Source organism: Hyla sarda, chromosome 3 (assembly GCF_029499605.1).
Source record: "Hyla sarda isolate aHylSar1 chromosome 3, aHylSar1.hap1, whole genome shotgun sequence".
Lineage (NCBI taxonomy): Eukaryota > Metazoa > Chordata > Amphibia > Anura > Hylidae > Hyla > Hyla sarda.
The window spans coordinates 246,199,018-246,223,977 of record NC_079191.1 but is presented as its reverse complement, the minus strand read 5'-3'; the positions used below and the strand labels follow the sequence as shown (position 1 = coordinate 246,223,977).

The 24,960-nt window shown below is 41.2% G+C and overlaps 1 protein-coding gene across 2 annotated transcripts; it reads left to right on the top strand.

The window, feature by feature from the left end:
- Nucleotides 1–194: 194 nt before the first annotated feature.
- On the top strand, nt 195–15,111 carry FAM162B (family with sequence similarity 162 member B). 2 transcript variants are annotated; one of them, XM_056563285.1, is made up of 4 exons: nt 195–522; nt 3,909–4,017; nt 13,103–13,215; nt 14,850–14,938. In XM_056563285.1, exons 1-4 carry the CDS (start codon nt 387–389, stop codon nt 14,864–14,866), a joined length of 375 nt encoding a protein of 124 aa, XP_056419260.1. In that variant the 5' UTR covers nt 195–386; the 3' UTR covers nt 14,867–14,938. The 2 variants fall into 2 exon arrangements, with proteins under 2 accessions (XP_056419260.1, XP_056419259.1); XM_056563284.1 differs by having other exon boundaries at nt 198–522; nt 13,103–13,211; nt 14,850–15,111.
- Nucleotides 15,112–24,960: the final 9,849 nt, after the last annotated feature.

Here is a 24,960-nt window from a genome sequence, read left to right as displayed (position 1 = left end):
CAGCTAATCAGTGTAGATAGCTGATTTCTGGTGTAAAATGGTTTATGGGTTTCCACAGTGCTAAAAAAAAGTGCTTCCTAGAATGTAGCAAATAAATATGTTTTTAATATATATATATATATATATATATATATATATATATATATATATATATATATATATTCTTGATAAAACCTTGAAATACAAGTGTAAGGAAGAAAGAATAACAGGGGGGAAAAAAACAATGTTTCTTCTGTTCTCAGGACTTCAGTCTTGAGAGCAGAGGGTGGGCTACACAGCAGTGACGTACTTGGAGATAAAAAAAAAAAATCTGGCCTTTTTCCATTGTGCCATTAGCTGCAAGCTGGGAATATTAAGACAAATCAAACAGTTCATCTAACAGAACTATGTTCACTATTGAGCCAATGAAGAAATGGTTAACCAAGATCACACATATATTTGCACGGCAGATGGAAACCCTTAAACCAGCAAGGCACTTGGAGATAGCTTCTGTTCTCTATTCTACAAACTTCAGCACTAGAGGTAAGGATTACTAACAGGTAGGCAACATATACAATATAGTATACACATATACAATACAGTATTAATGCATTAAACATTCTACTCATTTCCACTGATACAAAACATACATTTGTTAAAAATTAGTCAATAACCTTTTTAACTGAATGTATGGAGCAGATTTAATCTATTATAAATACACTGAAGCTACTTTTTAACTTGTATTTTGTTGCCATAGAAAGTATTTTTTACAAATTCCAGAAAAAAAGTATCGCCAGTTGCTTTCAGTAAATATGTTAAGTCTCGGTGACATATAAACCTGGTCAAGTGATGTTGCATTTCTAGCTCACCTGTAATATTGATATATTCTATTTGTTTCATAACCAGAGTCTGAAATTATTTAGAACAAAATGGGAATCACTTTGATTTAGGATCTATGCCGTAACATTTATAGCTCTAACTTACTGTTTCTCCCTATAAAGACCAGAACAAAAAAAAAACTGTAATAATATTTATTTATTTATATGTCAATTAGAAATTGTGATATGATACATACATATGTAGTAGTAAATGATTGTTGTCTAGAAAAGGCCTGGTTATAACTTTAATCTGCATTTGGGCACAAGTTTTATATTTTGTAGACAGTCAATTATGACTCCATTTCGTACTCAGAGGAACCTACATTTTACCACTATATGCCTCTTATTTTATATAGAGGTTTCTTTGGAACCCAACAGTAAAAAAAAAATCATGGCATGCTCCTTCTGGTATAATATATGAAGCTTTTCTTCCCTATAATCTAATCCGTCACCTGATCATGTGACAAGAGGTGTGACTTAAATTGCAACAAAAGTTTTGAACTTGTAGAGAGTGAAAGAATTTTACAACCAGAAAACATAAAAATGTCACTGTGTAAAATGTTCAATAACATTTGGAAATACACTAGAAGGGTTTGGGGGATAAAGGGGAGATTATAGCAAACACTAATATGGAATAATAGCTTTTTCCAGGAATTATTCAAACTAAAAGACTACATAAAATGGAAAGAATATGGTTTAAGAAGATAGGGAAATCACTAATAAGTTGACAACATTTAGTGTAAGCATATGGTCTGGTTATAAGAAAATGAAAATGTATTTATGTATAAGCAGAGAAGTAGTGCCTTTAAACGGGTACTCCGGTGGAAAACATTTTTTTTTTTTTTAAATCAACTGGTGCCAGAAATTTAAACAGATTTGTAAATTACTTCTATTAAAAATCTTAATCCTTCCAATACTTATTAGTAGCTGAATACTACAGAGGAAATACATTATTTCCCTTTTGGAACACAGAGCTCTCTGCTGACATCATGACCACAGTGCTCTCTGCTGACATCTCCATTTTAAAAACTGTCCAGAGTAGGAGGAAATCCCCATAGCAAACATATGCTGCTCTGGACAGTTCCTAAAATGGACAGAGGTGTCAGCAGACAGCACTGTGCTCGTGATGTCAGCAGAGAGCACTGTGCTCCAAAAAGAAAAGAATTTCCTCTGTAGTATTCAACAGCTAATAAGTACTGGAAGGATTAAGATTTTTTTAATAGAAGTAATTTACAAATCTGTTTAACTTTCTGGCACCAGTTGATTTAAAAAAAAAAATAAAAAAAAATAAAAAAAAAAATATATATATATATATACATAAGTTTTCCCCCGGAGTACCCCTTTAATAAAGATAGAAATAACACTAGGTTGGAGACAGTAAGTCATGAATTCGTGGAACACATAATAAGATTGCAGGTATTGCAGAATAAAGATTTAGGGAAATTATACAAGATCTATTATATATTGGCAGGGAAGAGTGGGAAGAAACATTCAAAATTCTAAGGCTTGCCTCATTGAATCTTCATCATTAAATTTCCTTAATAAAATTGGTCCATAGGTTACCATATACTCCCAAATTTCTACATACTATTGGTAAAAGAGCAGATGCTGAGTGCCCCAAATGCCGTACGACAGGCACAGATTTAGAACACATGATTTGGTGTTGTCAGAGAATTTAGGCCCTTTGGAAAATGGTATTTGAAAAAATTAAGAGGGACTATGGAGTCGTGATTGATTTTAACATATATACAGCAGTCCTTGGCATAAGAATTAATGGAGTACTCTGGGATAAGAAAACTTGTCCTCTATCCTAAGGGTAGGGGATAAGTTTCAGATCATGGGGGGGTCCGACCGCTGTGCCCCCCCCCCCTCAATCTCCCGTACAGGGCCCCAGCAGTCAGTGGCCAGGGGGCAAGTCCTTCCACCGCATGCCGCAGCAGCCAACACGCCCCCTCAATACAACTTTATGGGAGAGCTGGAGCGCTGCATTCAGCAGTCTCCACCTCTGCCATAGAAATGTCTTCAGGGGGCGTATCGGCTGCCGCTTCATGCGGTGGTTGAAAACGCGCTATTTCAGCAAAAAGCCAAGGGCCCCATATTTGGATCATGTAAGTACCGCAAAGAATAAGTAAATCTGCCCCAATATTTTTGTGCTGTTCTCAAAATAGGAGAGCAGAACTGTCTCTGTAATATGCTACAATGACATGGTAGATATGCTCTAACACCTCAAAAAATACTGTACTATATAGGGATGTAAGAAAAAATCGATTCTCGCGATAATCGCGATTTTTCATTTGCCGATACAGAATCGATTCAAAATATTTTTGAATCGATTCTTTTAGGGATGTGGAATTTTTAATAAAACGCACTTTATCTTACCTGCCAACGAGCCCCCGGAGCTCCGGTACAGGTGTTCGGTCCCCGGGCTGTATTCTTCTTACTTCCTGTTAGTCCGGCACGTCACATGGAGCTTCAGCCTATCACCAGCCGCAGCGATGTCCCGCCTCCGCTGGTGATAGGCTGAAGCTCCATGTGACGTGCCGGACTAACAGGAAGTAAGAAGAATACAGCCCAGGGACCGAACACCTGTACCGGAGTGTACCGGAGCTCCGCGGGCTCGTTGGCAGGTAAGATAAAGTGCGTTTTATTTTATTTTGCAGCCCGGACGGGATAACATGAGAAAAGTGAGCACCGGAGTACTAGATCGCCGCTGTCAAAGCTGACAGCGGCGTCTATTGGGATCTATGAATGCTCCCAGGTGGGCGATATATCGCGATGTATCGTCACCTAGACGGTATCGCGATATATCGCGATATATCGAATCGCCACACTGGTATCGCGATTCGAATCGAATCGCCAAATTCTTGGCGATTCACACCCCTAGTACTATAGCACACAATGTCCCGTACCGCTCCATAGTACAGAATCATATGGGATACCATATCTAGAATAGGTTTCTTGTGAGCATATCTAGTTATGAATGAAGGGAATGTAAAATTATCAAACATATCAACTCTGTCTTTACCGCTGCCGATGTCTTCTCTTTTATAGATGACATAAAAAGCAACATTCCTCGCTACAAGCCAAATCATTTTGATAAGAAATTACTTAAATGGACTGGAAGATACAAGTCAATAGACGACATTCCACCAACAATTCCGTAAGGATCCAAGCATGTTAATATATAAGAGGCATCTAGTAACACATTACGGAAATAATTTCACAATAACACAGCAGTAAGAAGCTTTTAAGTCAGCAATGCAAGCTTTGATAGACGGGAGTGAATTCCAACTATTGTGTTATCACTATGGTAGATGGAGAAAAGCGTTGATCTTTCACAAATAAAATGCCCTTGATTTGATAAAATGTTTGCAGTGTGCATACAATCTGAGTCTGAATAGTGTTTATACAGGACTTACATTACATACCATATTTAGTGCTTAATATAATATGGTATCATAAACAAATAAATACTGAGGAAAAAGTAGAAGATGGTTTAAAACACGTCTGCACATGTAAGAGCAGAAAATAGATGCCGCTTGTCATAATCTGACCTACTCCTCAAAAATAACTAAGTACAGTGCTTATAGAGTCTAGCATTTTGGTCTTAAAGGGGTACTCTGCTGCTCAGCGTTTGGAACAAACGGTTCCGAATGTTGGAGCCAGCGCCAGGAGCTCGTGATGTCATAGCCCTACCCCATCATGATATCATGCCCCACCCCCTCAATGCAAGTCTATGGGTGGGGGGCGTGACATCGTGAGGGGTGGGGCTATGACGTCACGAGCTCCCGACGCCGGTTCCAGCGTTCGGAACAGTTTGTTCCAAACGCTGAGCAGCAGAGTACCCCTTTAAGGACCAGGCCAATTTTAGTTGCACTTTAGTTTTTTCTCCTCCCTTTCTAAAAATCATTAGGCTTTCAATTTTACACCTGCAAACCCATATAAGGGCTTTCTTTTTTTTTGCATCACCAATTGTTCTATGTAATGACTTCACTGATTTTATACCAAATCTGCTGAAAAAATAGAAAAAAAACATTATTTGTGGGGTGAGATGTATTAGTATGTAATTAGTATGTAATTAGTATGCTTAAAATTGTCATCTTCTGACCGCTATAACTTTTTTATTTTTCCGTCTATGGGGCTATATGAAGGCTCATTTTTTGTGCTGTGATCTGTAGGTTTTATCTGTACCATTTTTATTGTGAAACTTCACCAACTTTCCTTTCATTAATGCTCCTTGCGACTTTCTTCTCCATCACTGTGCCTTGATGCCTGCTGTTATACCATTAGCAGTGGTGTCTGCATATCAATCTTGCCAAAATCTGCATCTTATCTAAACAAAAGAGCTTGTGTTAATCTTAGTGCAGCATCCATTTGGACATTTTCTCTTTGTTCTGAAGCCAAAAACAATAATTAAATTTTCAGTAATGGAGCTGATCTATTTACAAAATAACAGATATTGTACCGTAACACTTTCTTCTTTTGAAAAGGTTTGCTACGAGGCCAGGATGATGTGGTAACTTTAACCGTACGAGATCACAACAAATTCAATACATTATCAAGGGGTTGATCGACAACACAAAAAGTCTTGCAGTGGTTTAAAAATATAAATACATTACATTTACTAATGTAGTTTAGTCTAGAAACTATACAGGGGTCCTAAACCTCTAGTCGCTTTTTGGCCTTTTGGCTAAGATCAAGTTTCTGCCAGGAGGCAAAGGGTATGGTTTGTTGGGTAGCTGAGCCTCTCTTCTTTAGGAGAAGGGCTAATCCTCATGCACATTTTTTGTGTGACACGTTTGCACTATTTCTTACACATAGGTGATGGAGCATGTTCCTTGGCTCTTTAAAAAAAAAAAAAATCCTAAACCCATTATAAGGAGTTGTTACATGAAAACAATTCAACTTGTGTATGTGCTCTGTCTGATATTACAGCTCAGCACAATTAAAGGAGTACTCCACTGCTCAGCGTTTGGAATAAACTGTTCTGAACTCTGGAGCCAGCGCCGGGAGCTCTTGACGTCATAGCCCCACTCCCTCATGACGTCACGCCCCTCCCCCTCAATGCAAGTCTATGGGAGAGGGTGTGACAGCCATCACGCCCCCTAACATAGACTTGCATTGGGGGGAGGTGTGATGTCACGAGGGGGCGGGGTTATGATGTCTCAAACTCCCGGCACCAGCTCTAGCATTCGGAACAGTTTGTTCCAAATGCTGAGCCGCGGAGTACCCCTTTAAAGTAAATGAAGCTTAGCTGAAATACCAAACATGGCCAATAGACAAGAGTAGAGCTGTTTCTGGAAGAAAGTAGTTGTGTTTTTCTATTCCTATACAAACTTTTTTTTAAAGAGAAATGTTTTAATTAGGTAGTGTTTCTGTGTCCAAATTGTTAGAACATTTGAAGCCTAAATTTAGTGGAGTATTTATATGTATAGTCATATACCCCTGCATGTCTGGTGCTAAGTGCTGTGGGAGAAGGAACATGGTAAAGGTAATAAAGTGAGCAGGTATCAAGACGGGCATGGACTATGGCTATGACTGCCTGTGTAGGCAGCCCCTGTGAGTCAAGCCAGTAGGTAGGAGACATACATGGGCTACGAGCAGAAGACAGAGACTTTCAGGGTAGGTGAACTGATGAGGCATGGGAAGAGCTTAACAAGTCAACTTTTCTCCGCCTGAGTGTTATGAATCAGGGTGTGTAGAATCATTATTGTTCATGCATTATTGTTCATGATCTGGTAAGTAGAGATCTCGCGAATTGTTCGCTGGCGAACGGTTCCCTGCGAATATAGCTTGTTCACGTTCGCCGCGCCGTGCGAATATATGCGATGTTCGATCCGCCCCCTATTCATCATCATTGCAGTAAACTTTGACCCTGTGTGTCACAGTCAGCAGACACATTACAGCCAATCAGCAGCAGGCCCTCCCTTTCAGACCCTCCCAACTCCGGCACAGACTCCATTTTAGCTTCATTCTGAAGCTGCGTGGTTAGAGAGAGGAGGGATAGTGAACCTGCTCCTGATTTAATAGGGAAAGCGATAGCTAGGTGGTTTATTCAGGGTCCACTACACTCCTGAAGCACTAATCTAATCTCTGCTGTAAGGAAAGCACCCAAAAAAGCTATTTTTAGGGCTCAAACATTCTGCATTTTTTTTTGTTTTCCCCCTGTGTACTCTAATAGCATTTGCCTGCCTGGCAGTGTGATTGGCAGGCTCACAGGGTATATTGTGCCCACTTGCCCAGTGGCACCACTCATATCTGCTGTCACAATAGCTTGCAATATAGCAGTAGTATAGCAGGCAGTTTCTTTCACACGTGTGTTTTGCAACAGCTGGAGGCACCCTGGTTGGGAACCACTGGTTAAAAGGGGTACTCCAGTGGAAAACTTTTTTTCTTTCAAGCAACTACAGTATTCAGTGTCCACAAAAGTCCGGAAGGACTCATCTGATCTCTGCTTTAAGGACAGCACCCAAAAAAGCCATTTTTAGGGCTCAAACATCAGTCTGCATTTTTTATTTTTTCCCCCTGTGTACTCTAATAGCATTTGCCTGCCTGGCAGCGTGTGTGGCAGGCTCGCTCACAAAGTATATTGTGCCCACTTGCCCAGTGGCACCACTCATATCTGCTGTCACAATAGCTTGCAATATGGCAGTAATATAGCAGTCAGTTTCTTTCACACGTGTGTTTTGCAACAGATGGAGGCACCCTGGTTGGGAACCACTGGTTAAAAGGGGTACTCCGGTAGAAAACTTTTTTTCTTTCAAGCAACTACAGTATTCAGTGTTCACAAAAGTCCTGAAGGACTCATCTGATCTCTGCTGTAAGGACAGCACCCAAAAAAGCCCTTTTTAGGGCTCAAACATCAGTCTGCATTTTTTTCCCAAAAACTATTTTTGACTGTGAAATAATAACAGTCAGTTTCCATCATACAAGTGCGTTTCAGGGCCTGCAAGGGCACAGTGTTACACCAGTGCTACTCATATATGGTGTAATAGTAGTGTAATTTAAAAAAATAAAATAAAATCAGTCAGTTTACAAAACACTTGGGAGTTTTTGGGCCTGCAGAGCTCTGTGTCACACTAGTGCAAGTCATATTTGGTGTAACAGTAGTGTAAATTTGGGGGAAAAAATAACTTTTTTGGCTGTGAAATAAAATCAGTCAGTTTACAAAACACTTGGGAGTTTTGGGGCCTGCAGGGCTCATTGACACACTAGTGCAAGTCATATTTGGTGTAACAGTCGTGTAAATTTGAAAAAAAAAAAAAAAAAACTTTTTGGGCTGTGAAATAAAACCAGTCAGTTCACTTCACACTTGGGAGTTTTTGGGCCTGCAGGGCTCTGTGTCACACTAGTGCAAGTCATATTTGGGGTAACAGTAGTGTAAATTTGAAAAAAAAAAAAAAAACTTTTTTGGCTGTGAAATGAAATCAGTCATTTTACAAAACACTTGGGAGTTTTTGGGCCTGTAGGGCTCATTGTCACACTAGTGCAAGTCATATTTGGTGTAACAGTAGTGTAAATTTGAAAAAAACTAAACTTTTTTGGCTGTGAAATAAAATCAGTCATTTTACAAAACACTTGGGAGTTTTTGGGCCTGTAGGGCTCTGTGTCACACTAGTGCAAGTCATATTTGGTGTAACAGTAGTGTAAATTTGACAAAAAAAAACCTTTTTGGCTGTGAAATAAAATCAGTCAGTTCACTTCACACTTGGGGGTTTTGGGCCTGCAGGGCTCTGTGTCACACTAGTGCAAATCATATTTGGTGTAACAGTAGTGTGAATTTAAAAAAAAAAAAATTTTTGGCTGTAAAATAAAATCAGTCAGTTCACTTCACACTTGGAAGTTTTTGGGCCTGCAGGGCTCTGTGTCACACAATGCAAATCATATTTGGTGTAACAGTAGTGTAAATTTGAAAAAAAAAATACCTTTTTTGGCTGTGAAATCAAATCAGTCAGTTTACAATACATTTGGGAGTTTTTGGGCCTGCGGGGCTCTGTGTCACACTAGTGCAAGTCATATTTGGTGTAACAGTAGTGTAAAATTGAAAAAGGAGTTGGTGACACTGCCACGACTTGCAAGCAGGCCTGCTGCCACCTCCTCTACTCCTCCTACTCCATCCTCTTCCATAACCTCCTCGGCTGAGTCCTCTTCTACTGCTGCATTTTGCTCCACATCACCGGCACCCCTCCCAGCTCCCAGGTGCTATTCCACATCCCGGATACAGCAGTGTTACGCCATCTTGGGGTTGACTTGCCTGAAAGCAGAGAGTCACACCACACAAGCACTCCTGTCCGCCCTGAACGCACAGGTGGATCAGTGGCTGACTTCGCACCAACTGGAGATCGGCAAAATGGTTTCTGACAACGGAACAAATTTGTTGGCGGCATTGAATTTGGGCAAGTTGACACATGTGCTGTGCATGGCACATGTGTGTAATCTGATTGTACAATGCTTTGTGCCTAAGTACCCAGGCTTACAGGATGTCCTGAAGCAGGCCAGGAAGGTGTGTGGCCATTTCAGGCATTCCTACATGACCATGGCACACTTTTCAGATATCCAGCGGCAAAACAACATGCCAGTGAGGCGCTTGATTTACGACAGCCCGACACGTTGGAATTCAACACTCCTAATGTTCGACCGCCTGCTCCAACAAGAAAAAGCCGTTAACGAATATTTGTATGACCGGGGTGCTAGGACATCCTCTGCGGAGAGGGGAATTTTTTGCCATGTTACTGGACGCTCATGCGCAATGCCTGTAGGCTCATGCATCCTTTTGAGGAGGTGACAAACCTAGGCAGTCGCACCGAAGGCACCATCAGCGACATCATACCATTTGTTTTCCTCCTGGAGCATGCCCTGCGAAGAGTGCTGGATCAGGCAGTAGATGAGCGTGAAGAGTAAGAGTTGTGGTCACTATCACCACCAGAAACAGCCTTATCAGCATCGCTTGCTGGACCTGGGGCAACGCTGGAAGAGAATTGTGAGGAAGAGGAGTCAGAGGAGGAATGTGGCTTTGAGGAGGAAGACCAACCACAACAGGCATCCCAGGGTGCTCGTTGTCACCTATTTGGTTCCCGTGGTGTTGTACGTGGCTGGGGGGAAGAAGATTATACCTTCCGTGACATCACTGAGGACAAGGAACGAGACATGAGTAGCTCGGCATCCAACCTTGTGCAAATGGGGTCTTTCATGCTGTCGTGCCTGTTGAGGGACCCTCGTATAAAAAGGCTAAAGGAGAATGACCTGTACTGGGTGTCCACGCTTCTAGACCCCCGGTATAAACATAAAGTACCTGACATGTTACCGCATTACTGCAAGGCGGAAAGGATGCAGCAGGTCAAAAATAAATTGAAAAGTATGCTTTACACAGCATATAAGTGTCATGTCACAGCACAACGGGAATCTAACAGGGGAAGAGGTGAAAGTAATCCTCCTCCTCCCACGAACACGCCGGCAAGGACAGGATGCTTTACAGACATGTTGTTGATGGAGGACATGCGGAGCTTTTTTAAGTCCTACGCATCGCCACAGCCCCCTCGGGGTCCACCCTCAGAGAACGACTTGACGAACAGGTAGCAGACTACCTGGCCTTAACCGCAGATATCGACACTCTGAGGAGCGATGAACCCCTTGACTACTGGGTGTGCCGGCCTGAGCTATCCCAATTTGCGCTAGAACTTCTGGCCTGTCCCGCTTCAAGTGTCCTGTAAGAAAGGACCTTCAGTGCAGCAGGAGATATTGTCACTGAGAAGAGAAGTCGCCTAGGTCAAAAAAGTCTAGATTACCTCACCTTTATTAAGATGAATGAGGGATGGATCCCGAAGGGACTGACACTGGGCGATACATATGACTGAACAAGGCCTGATCAGATGAGCTGCCTTGGGCTAAAAATGGTCCACACGCTGCTGTATTTTACCTCTGAATGCTGGATGACTTGCGTGACTTATCCGCCACCAACTAGGGTTCAAGCCACAATGTTTTAGGGCACTTTCTGCCTGGGAAACAAACAGAAATGTTTCAGGCCGCTGCTAAAGCAGCGGCTGTAACAATACCAAATTTTTCACGCATGTGTACATGCCTAATTTTTCTGGCCTCTGGTGCTGCACTGTGGCTTCAAAAACCAAACCAAAAAAAAGGCACATAACAGGGATTAAACTGATAAGAATAGATCTACTTAACACACCACTCCTATCTGGTGTCACAATAGCTTGCATTAAAAAAAAATAATAATAATTTGACTGTAATATAATAGCAGTCAGTTTCCTTCACACGTGTGCGTTTCCGACCAAAGTCCTCTGCACGCTGACACATGCAAAAGAAGCCCGCAGCAGAGTGGGGATATCAGGGACCCCCTTCCCACCCTTGCTGGGCTCCTTGTACATAACAGTCTGTTTAACTCTGTCCATGTTGCCCCAGATGAAGCGAAACACTGTCCGGGTGATGGCCCTGCAAATGGTGGCAAGGGCATTTCCTAAAAACAGGTCCGAAGCAGAGGATACGCATCAGGCACCAAATATAGTGCCACTCAACGGAATCAAAAGCCTTATAGATATCCAGGCTGACCACGTAACCAGGGGAGACACTCTCCTCCGCTGCGAGATGTTGAGCTGAAGTCTCAGCACTGGCCAGCAGAGAGGGGGTTAATGGAGCAGCAGCAGGATCAACTGTCAGCACCACTCAGGCTCCAGCAAGTCCTGCAGCCAGGACACTTCCCCTGGAGACCTACACTACCTGATCGATACAACATAATACCTGATGTTTTAAAGCACATTATTCCAAACCATTTAGGAATAATAGGTGATTTATGCCCTTTATGGATTAAAACCAGACTCTGCATCAACTATGTAATTTTCCATGGGAGTTTTGCCATGGATTCCCCTCCAGCACGCCACAGTCCAGGTGTTAGTCCCCTTGAAACAACTTTTCCATCACTATTGTGGCCAGAAAGAGTCCCTGTGGGTTTTAAAATGTGCCTGCCTATTGAAGTCTATGGCGGTTCGCACGTTCGCGAACATTTGCGGAAATTCGTGTTCGCTGTTCGCGAACGGAAAATTTTATGTCCGCGACATAACTACTCGTAAGTGTTCTGCAAATTATACTTATTTTACAAATTCCCAGGGCTCCTTAAAGAAATTGTAACCTCTCTTGTGGGGAGTGAACCGTAACTGTTATTGACCTGCTGAGGCTATTATCATGATGGCTACATTAGTTTACTTGATGTGCATGTCATATGTTTGCGACTGAGAGGGTCTGTAAAAGGTGGTAGAGAAGTGGGCACTGTGACCCATGGAGGTACAGTGTAGTTCCCCTGTAAGCAGCACCCTGTAGGTCTGTGCTATGTGTATGCAGTAGATTAATTTAACTGCCACTACCATGTGAGAGCCACTCTTAAAGGGGTACTCCAATAGAATTTTTTTTTTTTTTATATCAACTGGTGCCAGAAAATTAAACAGATTTCTAATTACTTCTATTAAAAAAATCTTAATTCTTCCAGTACTTAGCTGCTGTATAATACAGAAGAAGTTCTTTTCTTTTTGAATTTATTTTCTGTCTGTCCAGAGTAGGATAGGTTTGCTATGGGGGAATTGTTCCTGCTCTGGACAGTTCCTGACATGGACAGAGGTTTCAGCAGAGAGCTCCCTGGACAGACAGAAAATACATTTAAAAAGAAATGAGCTTCCTCTGTAGTATACAGCAGCTGATAGGTACTGGAAGGATTACGATTTTTAAATTAAGAAGTAATTTACAAATCTGTTTAAAAAAAATGTTTTCCACCGGAGTACCCCTTTAAACACTCAAAGAGAGGTTGATCAAAACTTATGCAGAGAAACCAATCAAATTTCAGCTTTTATTTAGCAATATGATTGGTCAATATGAGCAACTGCGCCACTGCTGTCCTGCACAGATTTATCTCTTAAAATGTGTCCAATTTGCCCTTTCCAACCAATCACAGCTCAGCCTTGATCTCTCAAATTGTTCTAGTAAAATGAAAGCCGAGCTGTGATTGGTTGCTATAGGCAACAGTTATAACAAATCTGGGCCAAAGAACACATTGCAATTTTTTCACATTAAAACCTGACCTAAAAGCCAAATCTAGTATCAAAAAATTACCATTCCCATGATATTTTTACCTTATTTATTTTTTAATAAAGAGACTTGTAGAAAAAATATATAAATACAGGCAAACATGTAACTATATGGGAAATGTTGCCCTTCACTGTTATGATTTTACATTGCATACCCAGGTTGGAAATGCTGGTCAAAGCTCGGAACAAGGCACGCATTCAAGCATGTTACCTTATGATTGCCATCACTGTCGTCGCTTGCTTTGCTGTGATTGCATCCGGGAAAAAGGCAAGTAAGCTAAAAGGCCATTCATTTCTCTATCATATCTTATCTAAATACAGGGATCACCCTCACCCGCTGTACAATCCCACAGTAAACAAATCCACATTATGGGATTTCATAATCAGTACCATTAGACCGGTGTTTCCCAACCAGGGTGCCTCCAGCTGTTTCAAAACTACAACTCCCAGCATGCCCGGACAGCCTTCGGCTGTCCGGGCATGCTGGGAGTTGTAGTTTTGCAACAGCTACAGGCACCCTGGTTGGGAAATACTGCATTAAACAATAAAAAAAAACTGCATTGGTTGAATTGACAATTAGCAGCGCCACCTGCTGGTAAATGAAAACTGTGATAATAAAATACTATTTATGTTTTCCCTTTAGACTAGGTTTCTAAATGTTTTGGATGCATTTTTCACCTGAAGAAAAACCAAAAAAACTGCAGCTGCTATTTCAAAGTTTTGGGTTTTTCTAGCATTTTTTAAATGTGTGGAAATGCCAACTTTTTACCGTGTGGCAGTTTTTCACTGCTCTCAGGGTACCACTCCGTGGGTTGGATACAGAGCACCCGGCTCACATAGTGTAAGAAGGTAAATAGTAATGCATAGTATCAATACTAATTTCCGCCGGCTGTATAGTATACAGCAGGTGCATAGCGCATGGCTGTATACTATATAGGAGCCTGGACTCCTGTACTGAGAGGAGTCCCTGCTCTTAGTGGGGCAGAGCTGTGCCCTCAGCTATACAGATGTGGTTACAGCTCATGCTGGGCAGTACATTATACATCTCCTGCCCAGCAAGAATATACAATAAACCAGCAATCTGTATAGATCCCTGCTTTACTGTATCCCCTGCTGGGCTGAGCACTATGCGCTGGACCAGAAATGAAAGCATCAACTTAAAGGGGTACTCCAGTGGAAAACGTTTTTTAATATCAATTGGTGCCAGAAAGTTAAACAGATTTGTAAATTACTTCTATTAAAAAATCTTAATCCTTCCAGTACTTTTCAGCTCTGTCTATGTCTGGAGCAGGAGAGGTTTGCTATGGGGATTTGCTCCTGCTCGGGACAGTTCCTGACACGGACAGAGGTGTCAGCAGAGAGCACTGTGGTCAGACTAAAAGGAAATTCAAAAAGAAAAGAACTTCCTGTGGAGCATAGAGCAGCTGATAAGTACTGGAACGATTACGTTTTTTTTATCAGTAGTAATTTACAAATGTGTTTAACTTTTTGGCACCAGTTGATTTTAAAAATAAAATTGTTTTCCACCGGAGTACCCCTTTAACTCTTTGGTCACCATACAGTAAATCAGTATCTTTATTGATTATTGGTTTACTGTAAGTCGTTGCTGGGTTGAGCGGGGTGGGGCAGTTTGGACGTTTTTGCCCAAAAAACTGAATAGAAACTTGGCCTTACCTCTACCTCCAAATCCAGGGTCATAATACTTATCTTGATGCAATATTTAAGTTTTTCCTTTTGCAAACATTTCTAAAATTCTGTGTTTAGAATGCAGAAAGGAAAACATGAATTTTGCTTATTTTAGTACCATAAAAAAAGGTGAAAAAGGTGAAAATGTTTAAAACTTTACAAATGCTAATATAATAATAATAATAATAATATAACTTCTTTTTTCTATTCTATTCTACAGGCTGCTGCACGCCATGAGTCACTAACCAGTCTGAACCTAGCAAAGAAAGAAAAGTGGCGTAAAGAATCAGAAAATAAACCCTAACTTAGATCCTATTTACCAGATCCTGCTAAATAGATTGGAATTAAGCATATCACTTACAGTTCAGCTTTTATAGTCGTATTCAAACGATAAAGACATTCTCTTTGCATATTTGCAGTCAATGTTTCGATAGGCATATGTACTCTAAGAATATACATTTGTAGACAATATTAAACTGTATGTTTGCTCAATTATAGTGTGCCTTTCATTATGAATTTTAATTTTATTTTCTGAAATAAGAAATACTGTATAAGTGAATCAATGAATTCATATTGCAGGGGAAGCATCCTCCTCTCTCTTTAGCAGCATGTAGTTCCCTTTTATCTGCCTGCAGCCTTTCTTTAAAGAGGTACTCCGAGGGAAAAAAAAAAAAAACATTTTAAAAATCTGCTGTTGCCAGAAAATTATACAGATTTGTACATTTTAAAATCCTAATCTTTTAAAAATCTTAATCCTTCTAGTACTTATCAGCTGCTGTATGCTCCAGAGGAAGTTGTGTATTTTTTCCAGTCTGACCACATGGCTCTCTGCTGCCACCTCTATCCATGTCAGGAACTGCCCAGCGCATGAGCAAGAGCCCAGAGCAAACCTCTCCTGCTCTGGACAGAGGTGTCAGCAGAGAACACTGTGGTAAGACTGGAATGAATACACACATTCCTCTGGAGAATACAGCAGCTGATAAGTACTGGAAGGCTTAAAGGGGTACTCCCGTGGAAAACTTTTATTTTTTTTTAAATCAACTGGTGCCAGAAAGTTAAACAGATTTGTAAATTACTTCTATTAAAAAATCTTAATCCTTCTACTACTTATTAGCTGCTGAATACTACAGAGGAAATGGTTTTCTTTTTGGAACACAGAGCTCTCTGCTGACATCTCTGTCCATTTTAGGAACTGTCCAGAGTAGGAGAAAATCCCCGTAGCAAACATATGCTGCTCTGGACAGTTCTTAAAATGGACAGAGATGTCAGCAGAGAGCACTGTGGTCATGATGTCAGCAGAGAGCTCTGTGTTCCAAAAAGAAAACCATTTCCTCAGTAGTATACAGCAGCTGACAAGTACTGGAAGGATTACGATTTTTTTAATAGAAGTAATTTACAAATCTGTTTACCTTTCTGGCACCAGTTGATTTAAAAAAAAAAGTTTTCCACGGGAGTACCCCTTTAAGATTTTTCCATAGACTTTATTTAATAGAAGGCAGCCTGAGACACTTTTATATTAACAGGATATAGTGTATGAGGCTATTATATTCACAGGATACATCCTGTGAAGATATTGAAGGGGTACTCCGCCCCTAGATATCTTATCCCCTATCCAAAGGATAAGGGATAAGATCTCTGATCGCAAGGGTCACGCCGCTGGGGACCTCCGCAATCTCGGCTGCGGCACTCCAGACATCTGGTGCCTGGAACGAATTTTGCTGCCGTGACGGATGACTGGCAATGCGGGGTGGGGGCTCGTGACGTCACGGTCATGCCCCGCCCGTGACATCACAGCCATGCCCCCTCAATGCAAGTCCCCTCCCATAGCTGGGCACGGCCGTGATGTCACGAGCCTCCGGCGCTGCACCCGACACTCTAAACAAATGCCGGGCGCAGCAGGGAAATCACGGGGGTCCCCAGCGGTGGGACCCCTGCAATCAGACATCTTGGGATAAGATGTCTAGGGGCGGAGTACCCCTTTAAGGCTCATCACACTACGGATACTCCGCCTGGGCGGAAAGTCCATCTGGAGAATAACAGGCCAGCAATAGGACCGCTCAGATGTGTCATCTTGATAGATGGCAATGCATTTCAGAGCAGATTTCGCCGAAAGAATAAACATATTCATTCATTTGGTGAAGTCTAAGGTCTAGCATTTCAGAAATTCTGCAGTGTGAATGGTGCAGCAGAATCCACTAGAGAACAATGAGAGGCTTCATCACCATATTTTCTGCTTGGAAAACCTGTAGTGTAAATGGGGACTAAGAATCTCAGGATACAGTTTGTGGCACTATTACCCTTTTATCCATTAAGACTCATATCCTTTTGTCTGCTCATAGTTCCATGCAGCACACACTTCTCTTTAGGTCCTGTTCACACTAGGAAGAATCCTTTTGGAATATCCCAAGGGCACTAAAACCTCTTGACAAAGCCGAGTCCTGCGGCGAAACATGTCGAGGGGGGCATAGGACTGGTTTTAATATACAGTGCAGACTCCCCCAATAACTGTGTGCACACTGCAGGTACACACAGGTAGATAATAGGTGATGCCTGATTGGCACAAAATGACCACTATTAATACAGGAGGAGAGACACACTGGAACTTTTAACCTTTTTTGTTGGTGTTATGAGTTAATAAAGATTACACCTTTTATTAAATATATGGGAAGCATAGGGAATTAGTGGATCACCTCGGTGATCTTTTGGTTAATTTATTAATCAACTGGTTTCAGCCTGTTGATAATTTTCTTTCACGTAACCAATTTTTCTTTTTTACTTTGGTAGTAGCTTTTTCTGCTCCATGTTTGAGCTGGAGTAAATTTTGTAAATTTTTAACCTTGTTGCGACTTTATTTGCGCAGTTGCGACTGTCGCAGTTAATAAATACCAGACTACCCGTAGTCCATTTTAAAATTATTACTACGTAGTTAGGTTTTGGAAAACTTGCTTTTCTCACTTTCCAGTCAAAATGTCGCACTAAAAATCGCGTAGTCGCAGGTGCGATATTTGTGCGACATTTTTAACAAAAAAAAATGTAACTAAATCGCTTGATAAATGCCTGTCTATGAGAGTACACATTTTCGAGTGGTCCTAGCACCTCCTGGATTGTTTAAATGTGCTAAACGTCCGCACGTGTTTTCTGTGCGGACATTCCACACATTTTAAACCGTGTGAACATGGCCATAGGAAAAGAGCTGCACATGGACCCAATCCTGGTTCTGGTAAAAATACCAACCAAAATAAGGTCCAAAGTATGGACTAAAATACAGTGGGTGATCCTAGCCTTTGTGTGCCAGGACTGCTTTTAAAGGGGTAGTCCAGTATTGAAAAACGTATCCCCTATCCTAAGGGTAAGGAGAAAAGTTTCAGATCGCGGAGGGTCTGACCGTTTGGACCCCTCGCGATCTCCTGTACGGGGCCCCAGTTCTCTGGCCAGAAAGAGTGTGTAAACCCCCGCATGAAGCAGCGGCCGACACGCCCCCTCAATACACCGCTATGGCAGAGCTGGAGATTGCCAAAGGCAGCGCTGACATAGAGTTGTAATGAAGGGGCGTGTCAGCCTCCACTTTGTACGGTGGTCAACACGCCCATTTCCCTTGGACTTCCGGGGCCCCGTACAGGAGATTGCAGGGGGGGTCCCGGAAGTGGTCGGACCCCCTGCAATCTGAAACTTATCCCCTATCCTTAGGATAGGGGGTATGTTTTTCAATACTGGAGTACTCCTTTAAGTCTCAGTCCAGCCTTGGTGTGATATATTTAAGAGATGGAGTGTGTGATGCTATTATATTCAGAAAGCATGGTGTGTGTGCTGCGATTTTATTCACAGAAAGCAGCGTGATGCTATTATATTTACAGAAAGCAGCGTGATGCTATTATATTCCCAGGATGCAGTGTGTAACACTGTTAGACCTGGATCCTAAGGGTGGCCAGTGCCGATAGCAGTTGGTGCTAGGACCTGCATTGCCATCCCCATAGAATGTTCAGAAATGCATTGCTGTCTATGGAGTTGGCAGCGCAGTCCTAGCAACGTCTGCTGACAGCAATGGTCACCCCGGAATCTCCAGCTTGAATTGGTTTGTGTGAATCCTGCCTTACATTCACAGAATGCAACCTGTGACACTATTATATTCACAATGCAGTGTGTGATGCTATATAGTAAGCATCGTTTCAGACGCTATTATATTTTCAGTATGCAGTGTGTGACACTATTATATTTACAGTATACAGTGTGTGATGCCATTATTTAACAGGATGAAGCATGTGATGCTGTGAGATTAACAGGGTGCAGTGTGTAACATTGTTGTATTCACGGTGCAGTATGTGACACAGGTATCTTCAAAGAATGCAGTGTGTTTCGGTATTCTATTCACAGAATACAGTGTGTTTCGATATTCTATTCACAGAATGCAGTGTGTTTCGGTATTCTATTCACAGAATGCAGTGTGTTTCGGTATTCTATTCACAGAATGCAGTGTGTTTCGGTATTCTATTCACAGAATGCAGTGTGTTTCGGTATTCTATTCACAGAATGCAGTGTGTTTCGGTATTCTATTCACAGAATGCAGTGTGTTTCGATATTCTATTCACAGAATGCAGTGTGTTTCGGTATTCTATTCACAGAATGCAGTGTGTTTCGGTATTCTATTCACAGAATGCAGTGTGTTTCGGTATTCTATTCACAGAATGCAGTGTGTTTCGGTATTCTATTCACAGAATGCAGTGTGTTTCGGTATTCTATTCACAGAATGCAGTGTGTGGCGCTTTTATATTCAAAGGATGCAGCGTGTGACATTATTAGATTCGAAGCATGCAACGCGTGACACCTTATCTTATACCAAAAAAATAGAGCAACCAAACTCCAATACATAAAATACAAATCTTTATGGTTTATTGCATAATAATAATAAATTATGTGAGGTATAGTCCAGACAGAACTTGCAGACTAAATGCAGAGTGAGATAGGAGTGGTTTACTGAATGTAACCAGTACCTATTTGCACTTACAGACATATCATCATGCCCATCTATAATAAATGACAACATCTCTCAAGGCCAGATATGCTATAAACACTAACACAGAGATTTAAAAGGGGTATTCCAGGAAAAAAAAAAATAATAATTTAAATATCAACTGGCTCCAGAAAGTTAAACAGATCTGTAAATTACTTCTATAAAAAAAAAACTTAATCCTTCCAGTACTTATCAGCTGCTGAAGTTGAGTTGTACTTTTCTGTCTGGCAACAGTGCTCTCTGCTGACATCTCTGCTTGTCTCTGGAACTGTAGAAGAGGTTTGCTATGGGGATTTGCTTCTACTCTGGACATTTCCCGAGACAGGTGTCATCAGAGAGCACTTAGACAGAAAAGAACAACTCAACTTCAGCAGCTCATAAGTACTGAAAGGATTAAGATTTTTTAATAGAAGTAATTTACAAATCTGTAGAAATATATATATTAGGGCTCAGGGTTTGAGACAACTGGACAGGTTGTGTTTCAAGTAATATTTCAATTTATTGATTATATATAGTGTGACAATAGAATATTAGATAAAATGTAAATAGCAGCAACTGCGTCTCATAGGGCCCTTGTGCAGGTGCAGCACCAACTATTAAGAACTATAGCATATGTATAGTACAGTATATAAAATATAAAAATATACTTGTAAAAAATTGTAAAAATTATAAAATATAGAGACCACCATAAACATATATATAGAGAGGGATCTGGGTGGGAGAGTCTTAGTCCATCCACTATGGTCAATAATCTCCTCTCATAAAAAAGTCCTGCTCATATAGACCGATTCTAGTATTGTGGTAACCAATGGCAACCATAAGGTTAGTAACCCGTAGCAACCGTTCAGATGAGTCCAGCTATTTTAGCACTTCAACGTTTAAGTAGAAGATCTACTTGCTATTTGTAGACAATATTCAACATGAACAGCTAGTGTGCAGTCACTGTTAATATGCATGCATATTTGTATGATACTTTGTATCTCACCGCTCCCGGACACTGATGCGCTGAACTTCACGGGGATGCTGCGATCTCCTCCTGTTGCGCTGTGTATTCCCACAGTGTGTTAGCACTGAGTAGCTGTCTTGGCAAGCGACAGCATCACCGGAGACTCGGCCGTCTCCCACAATGGGGATGTTGGTAGATGGTGGGTTGCGGGTGGTGTTGTCGCAGCGGTTCTGCGGATGCGCACGTACATGTGCCGGTGGCGTCCTCGTGGCAGCGAGGCGCGGATGTCTCCTTCACCGGGTGTCGGGTGATTGACAGTTTATTATCCGTATCGGACTGCTATTGACTAAGCAGGGCAAGTATGCTGGTGGTCTCAATAGGTATTGAGGGTACGCTGGACGCGTTTCAGGACTGTCTCAGTCCTTTCTTCAGCAGCTAAGAAGTGACTTATTCTTAGCTGCTGAAGAAAGGACTGAGACAGTCCTGAAACGCTTCCAGCGTCCCCTCAATACCTATTGAGACCACCAGCATACTTGCCCTGCTTAGTCAATAGCAGTCCGATGCCGGATAATAAACTGTCAATCACCTGACACCCGATGAAGGAGACATCCGCGCCTCGCTGCCACGAGGACGCCACCGGCACATGTACGTGCGCATCCACAGAACCGCTGCGACAACACCACCCGCAACCCACCATCTACCAACATCCCCACTGTGGGAGACGGCCGAGTCTCCGGTGATGCTGTCGCTTGCCAAGACAGCTACTCAGTGCTAACACACTGTGGGATTACACAGCGCAACAGGGGGAGATCGCAGCATCCCCGTGAAGTTCAGCGCATCAGTGTCCGGGAGCGGTGAGATACAAAGTATCATACAAATATGCATGCATATTAACAGTGACTGCACACTAGCTGTTTATGTTGAATATTGTCTACAAATAGCAAGTAGATCTTCTACTTAAACGTTGAAGTGCTAAAATAGCCGGACTCATCTGAACGGTTGCTACGGGTTACTAACCTTATGGTTGCCATTGGTTACCACAATACCAGAATCGGTCTATATTAGCAGGACTTTTTTATGAGAGGAGATTATTGACCTTAGCGGATGGACTAAGACTTTCCCACCCAGATCCCTCTCTCTATATATATTTTTATGGTGGGCTCTTTATTTTATAATTTTTACAATTTTTTACAAGTATATTTTTATATTTTATATACTGTACTATACATATGCTATAGTTCTTAATAGTTGGTGCTGCGCCTGCACAAGGGCCCTATGAGACGCAGTTGCTGCTATTTACATTTTATCTAATATTCTATTGTCACATTATATATAATCAATAAATTGAAATATTACTTGAAACACAACCTGTCCAGTTGTCTCAAACCCTGAGCCCTAATATATATATTTCTACAGACAAACTACAATCTGACACCTTGGGTATAGGTGTCTAATTAGGTAGCCCGGGTTTATTTGGTGGGTAGTCAGACAAGAGCCTCTCCAACTCTTCTATATAATTTACAAATCTGTTTAACTTTCTGGAGCCAGTTGATATATAAGAAAAAGTTTTTTCCTGGATAACCCCTTTAAACCTCATTAATTCTACTGGGAAATAGTGTGATAACAATATATAGGTTGACTTGAGGGATTCCATTCACAGGCAGTGTCTGTGGTAATGCAGTATATCATAGCAAGTACAAAGGAAATGTCTGTTAACAATAAGAAATTGCACCCCTAATATATCGCTGCGTCCTTAAATGTCTGAACTATTAAAATATGTTAATTAATCTGCATGGTCATTGGTGTACATGTAAAAAATACCAAAGTCTAGAATTGTGTAATTTTGATTACTTCATATACCTTACTTTTTTTTATATAGTCATAAAAAAAAACAAAAAAAAAAAAACACCAAAGTAAAAATGGCACCAGTAAAAACTACAAATCACGTCGCAAAAAATGAGCCCTCATCCATCCACGTATATGTAAAAATGAATAATAGGGGTCACAGAGGACATTTTTAAAGGAAATCTGTAATCGGTGTTACGTGCACTGGGCGGTGCTTAGTGACGTCACCGTTGCTGTTTGCTAACAGCGGGACCCAGCAGAGAACAGCAGTGGTGACGTTACTAAGCTCCGTCCATGCTCCAAGTTGGGCACAGAGCTGAAGATACCGAAGAGGATTGCCGGAGAACAACAACACGGAATGGGACACATTGTCATCAGTGTAACCTGCACTGTCTGTCTGTACTGACAGGTAAATGCAGGTGACACTGATAACAGACTTCCTTTCAGTATGCTTATTTCCTTACAAAAAGTTAAAAAACAAAATTTAAGTGGTAAAAGAACTTTTTTGTAAAAGTAGTAAGATAATAAAAAACCTATAAAAATGGGGTACCGTTGTAATCATATGGACCTACAGAATAAACAATGTGTAATTTTTACCAAAAGATGCACTGTTTACAAACAGAAGCCCCCAAAAGTTACAAAATATTGTTTCTTTTATCAATTTCGCCCCACAAATATTTTGATTTCCCGAAGATTTTGTGGTAAAAAGATGGATGTCATTTAAAAAGTACAATTGGTGGCACTATGGCCATATGGGTCTGTAGGTGAAAATTTTTCAAAAGAAGAGGAAGAAAAAACAAAAGTGGAAAAATGAAAAAAAAAAAAAAAAACCTGCGTCCTCAAGGGGTTAATCCATGATTTATTATCATAAATCTTTTAATCAGTGAGTTTTTCCGCAAAATGTTTCTATAAAATAATACATAGGCCGGCACTTATTGTGTTTACCCTTTTTTTTCTGTCTATATTTGGCGCAAGAGTCCTTTTTTGCACCTTTGCACATTTCTGCTGATTTTGAGTTGCAATCCACTGATTTTGGCGATACACATGATATGCAAGGGTTTTATCAACTGCGCCTTTTTGTGAAAAGGTGTAAAAAAGGTGCAAAACCACCGAAAAGTCTCTAAACTACACCAGCCCAGACTTAGCTTAGCTTTTTGGTGTATGTGAAGAGAGAAATTTCAGAAAATGTGACCTGCACAAAATTTATCAAATGCTCTGTGACCAATTAAATTGGGTGCTCCTACACATTACCAGCACACAATTATGAATGCCCCCATATACTGTAAGGCAGTGTTTTCCAAAGTAGTGTGCCTCCAACTGTTGTAAAACTACAACTCCCAGCATGCTGGGAGTTGTAGTTTTACGACAGCTGAAGGCACCATTGTTGGAAAACACTGGCTTAAAGGGGTATTCCAGGCCAAAACTTGTTTTTATATATCAACTGGCTCCAGAAAGTTAAACAGATTTGTAAATTATTTTGATAAAAAAAATCCTTGCAATAGTTATTAGCTTCTGAATTTGAGTTGTTTTTTTCTGTCTAACTGCTAACTGTCTAACGTCCCGGGATGATGATGATGATGTCACGTCCCGGGAGCTGTGCATAATGGGAGAATATCCCCATAGGAACTGCACAGCTCCCGGGACGTGACATCATCATTGAGCAGTTAGACAGAAAACTTCAGAAGCTAATAACTATTGGAAGGATTAAGATTTTTTAATAGAAAGTTTTTGCCTGGAATACCCCTTTAAAGGGAACCTGTCACTAAGTTTTACCCTATACAATGAGTGGCAACACATAATAGAGGTTAATATGTGTCCTACCATGCCTGGATGTCTGCTGGTACGTCTCTAAATGTGGAGAAAACAACTTTTATAACTGTCACACGCAGTATGTAAATGAGGCTCAGTCGGGCGTGCGGCTACTAAAGTAGTCATGGCTACTAGAGCAGTAACCACACCTATTCAGGCTCAAATAATACCTATCTAGGTATGATTGAGCAGCTCAGTCAGGGTCTGATGTCATTTCTCAGAGGTAGGCTGCCAATCATGTCTAAATAGGAGTGATTAGAGCCTGAATGAGCGTGAGTACAGCGTGGGGAGCCGTGACTTCTTCAGCAGGCCGCATGCCTGGTGACTACTTGAGCATGCAATGGATGTAGTAGAACAGTCCAGCTCACCTCACCCTGGAACTCCTCAAGGATCCGCACTCAGCCAGGTGCCCAAACTTGAAGGAAAGGAGAAATGATCCAGCGTAGTATAAATCAAACTTTATTCACGAGTAAAATCCGTACAACAACCCAGGCATATCAGACGTGTTTCAGGCGCATGCGCATGCCTGAAATGCTTCTGATATGCCTGGGTTGTTGTACTGATTTTACTCGTGCCGTGAATAAAGTTGGATTTATACTACGCTGGGTCACTTCTTCTGTTGACTACTTGAGCATGCCTGGTGACTACTTAAGCCTCATTTACATACTGCATGTGACAGTTATTAAAGTTGCTTTTGCCACATTTACAGAGGTGCCAGCAGAC

Excerpts from the sequence above, each read along its gene's own strand:
- FAM162B (XM_056563284.1), top strand. The coding sequence starts at position 387 with ATGTTCACTATTGAGCCAATGAAGAAATGGTTAACCAAGATCACACAT. Across the intron at positions 523-3,908 it reads TACAAACTTCAGCACTAGAG|ATGACATAAAAAGCAACATT; the intron begins GTAAGGATTACT and ends TCTCTTTTATAG. Across the intron at positions 4,018-13,102 it reads GACATTCCACCAACAATTCC|GTTGGAAATGCTGGTCAAAG; the intron begins GTAAGGATCCAA and ends TTGCATACCCAG.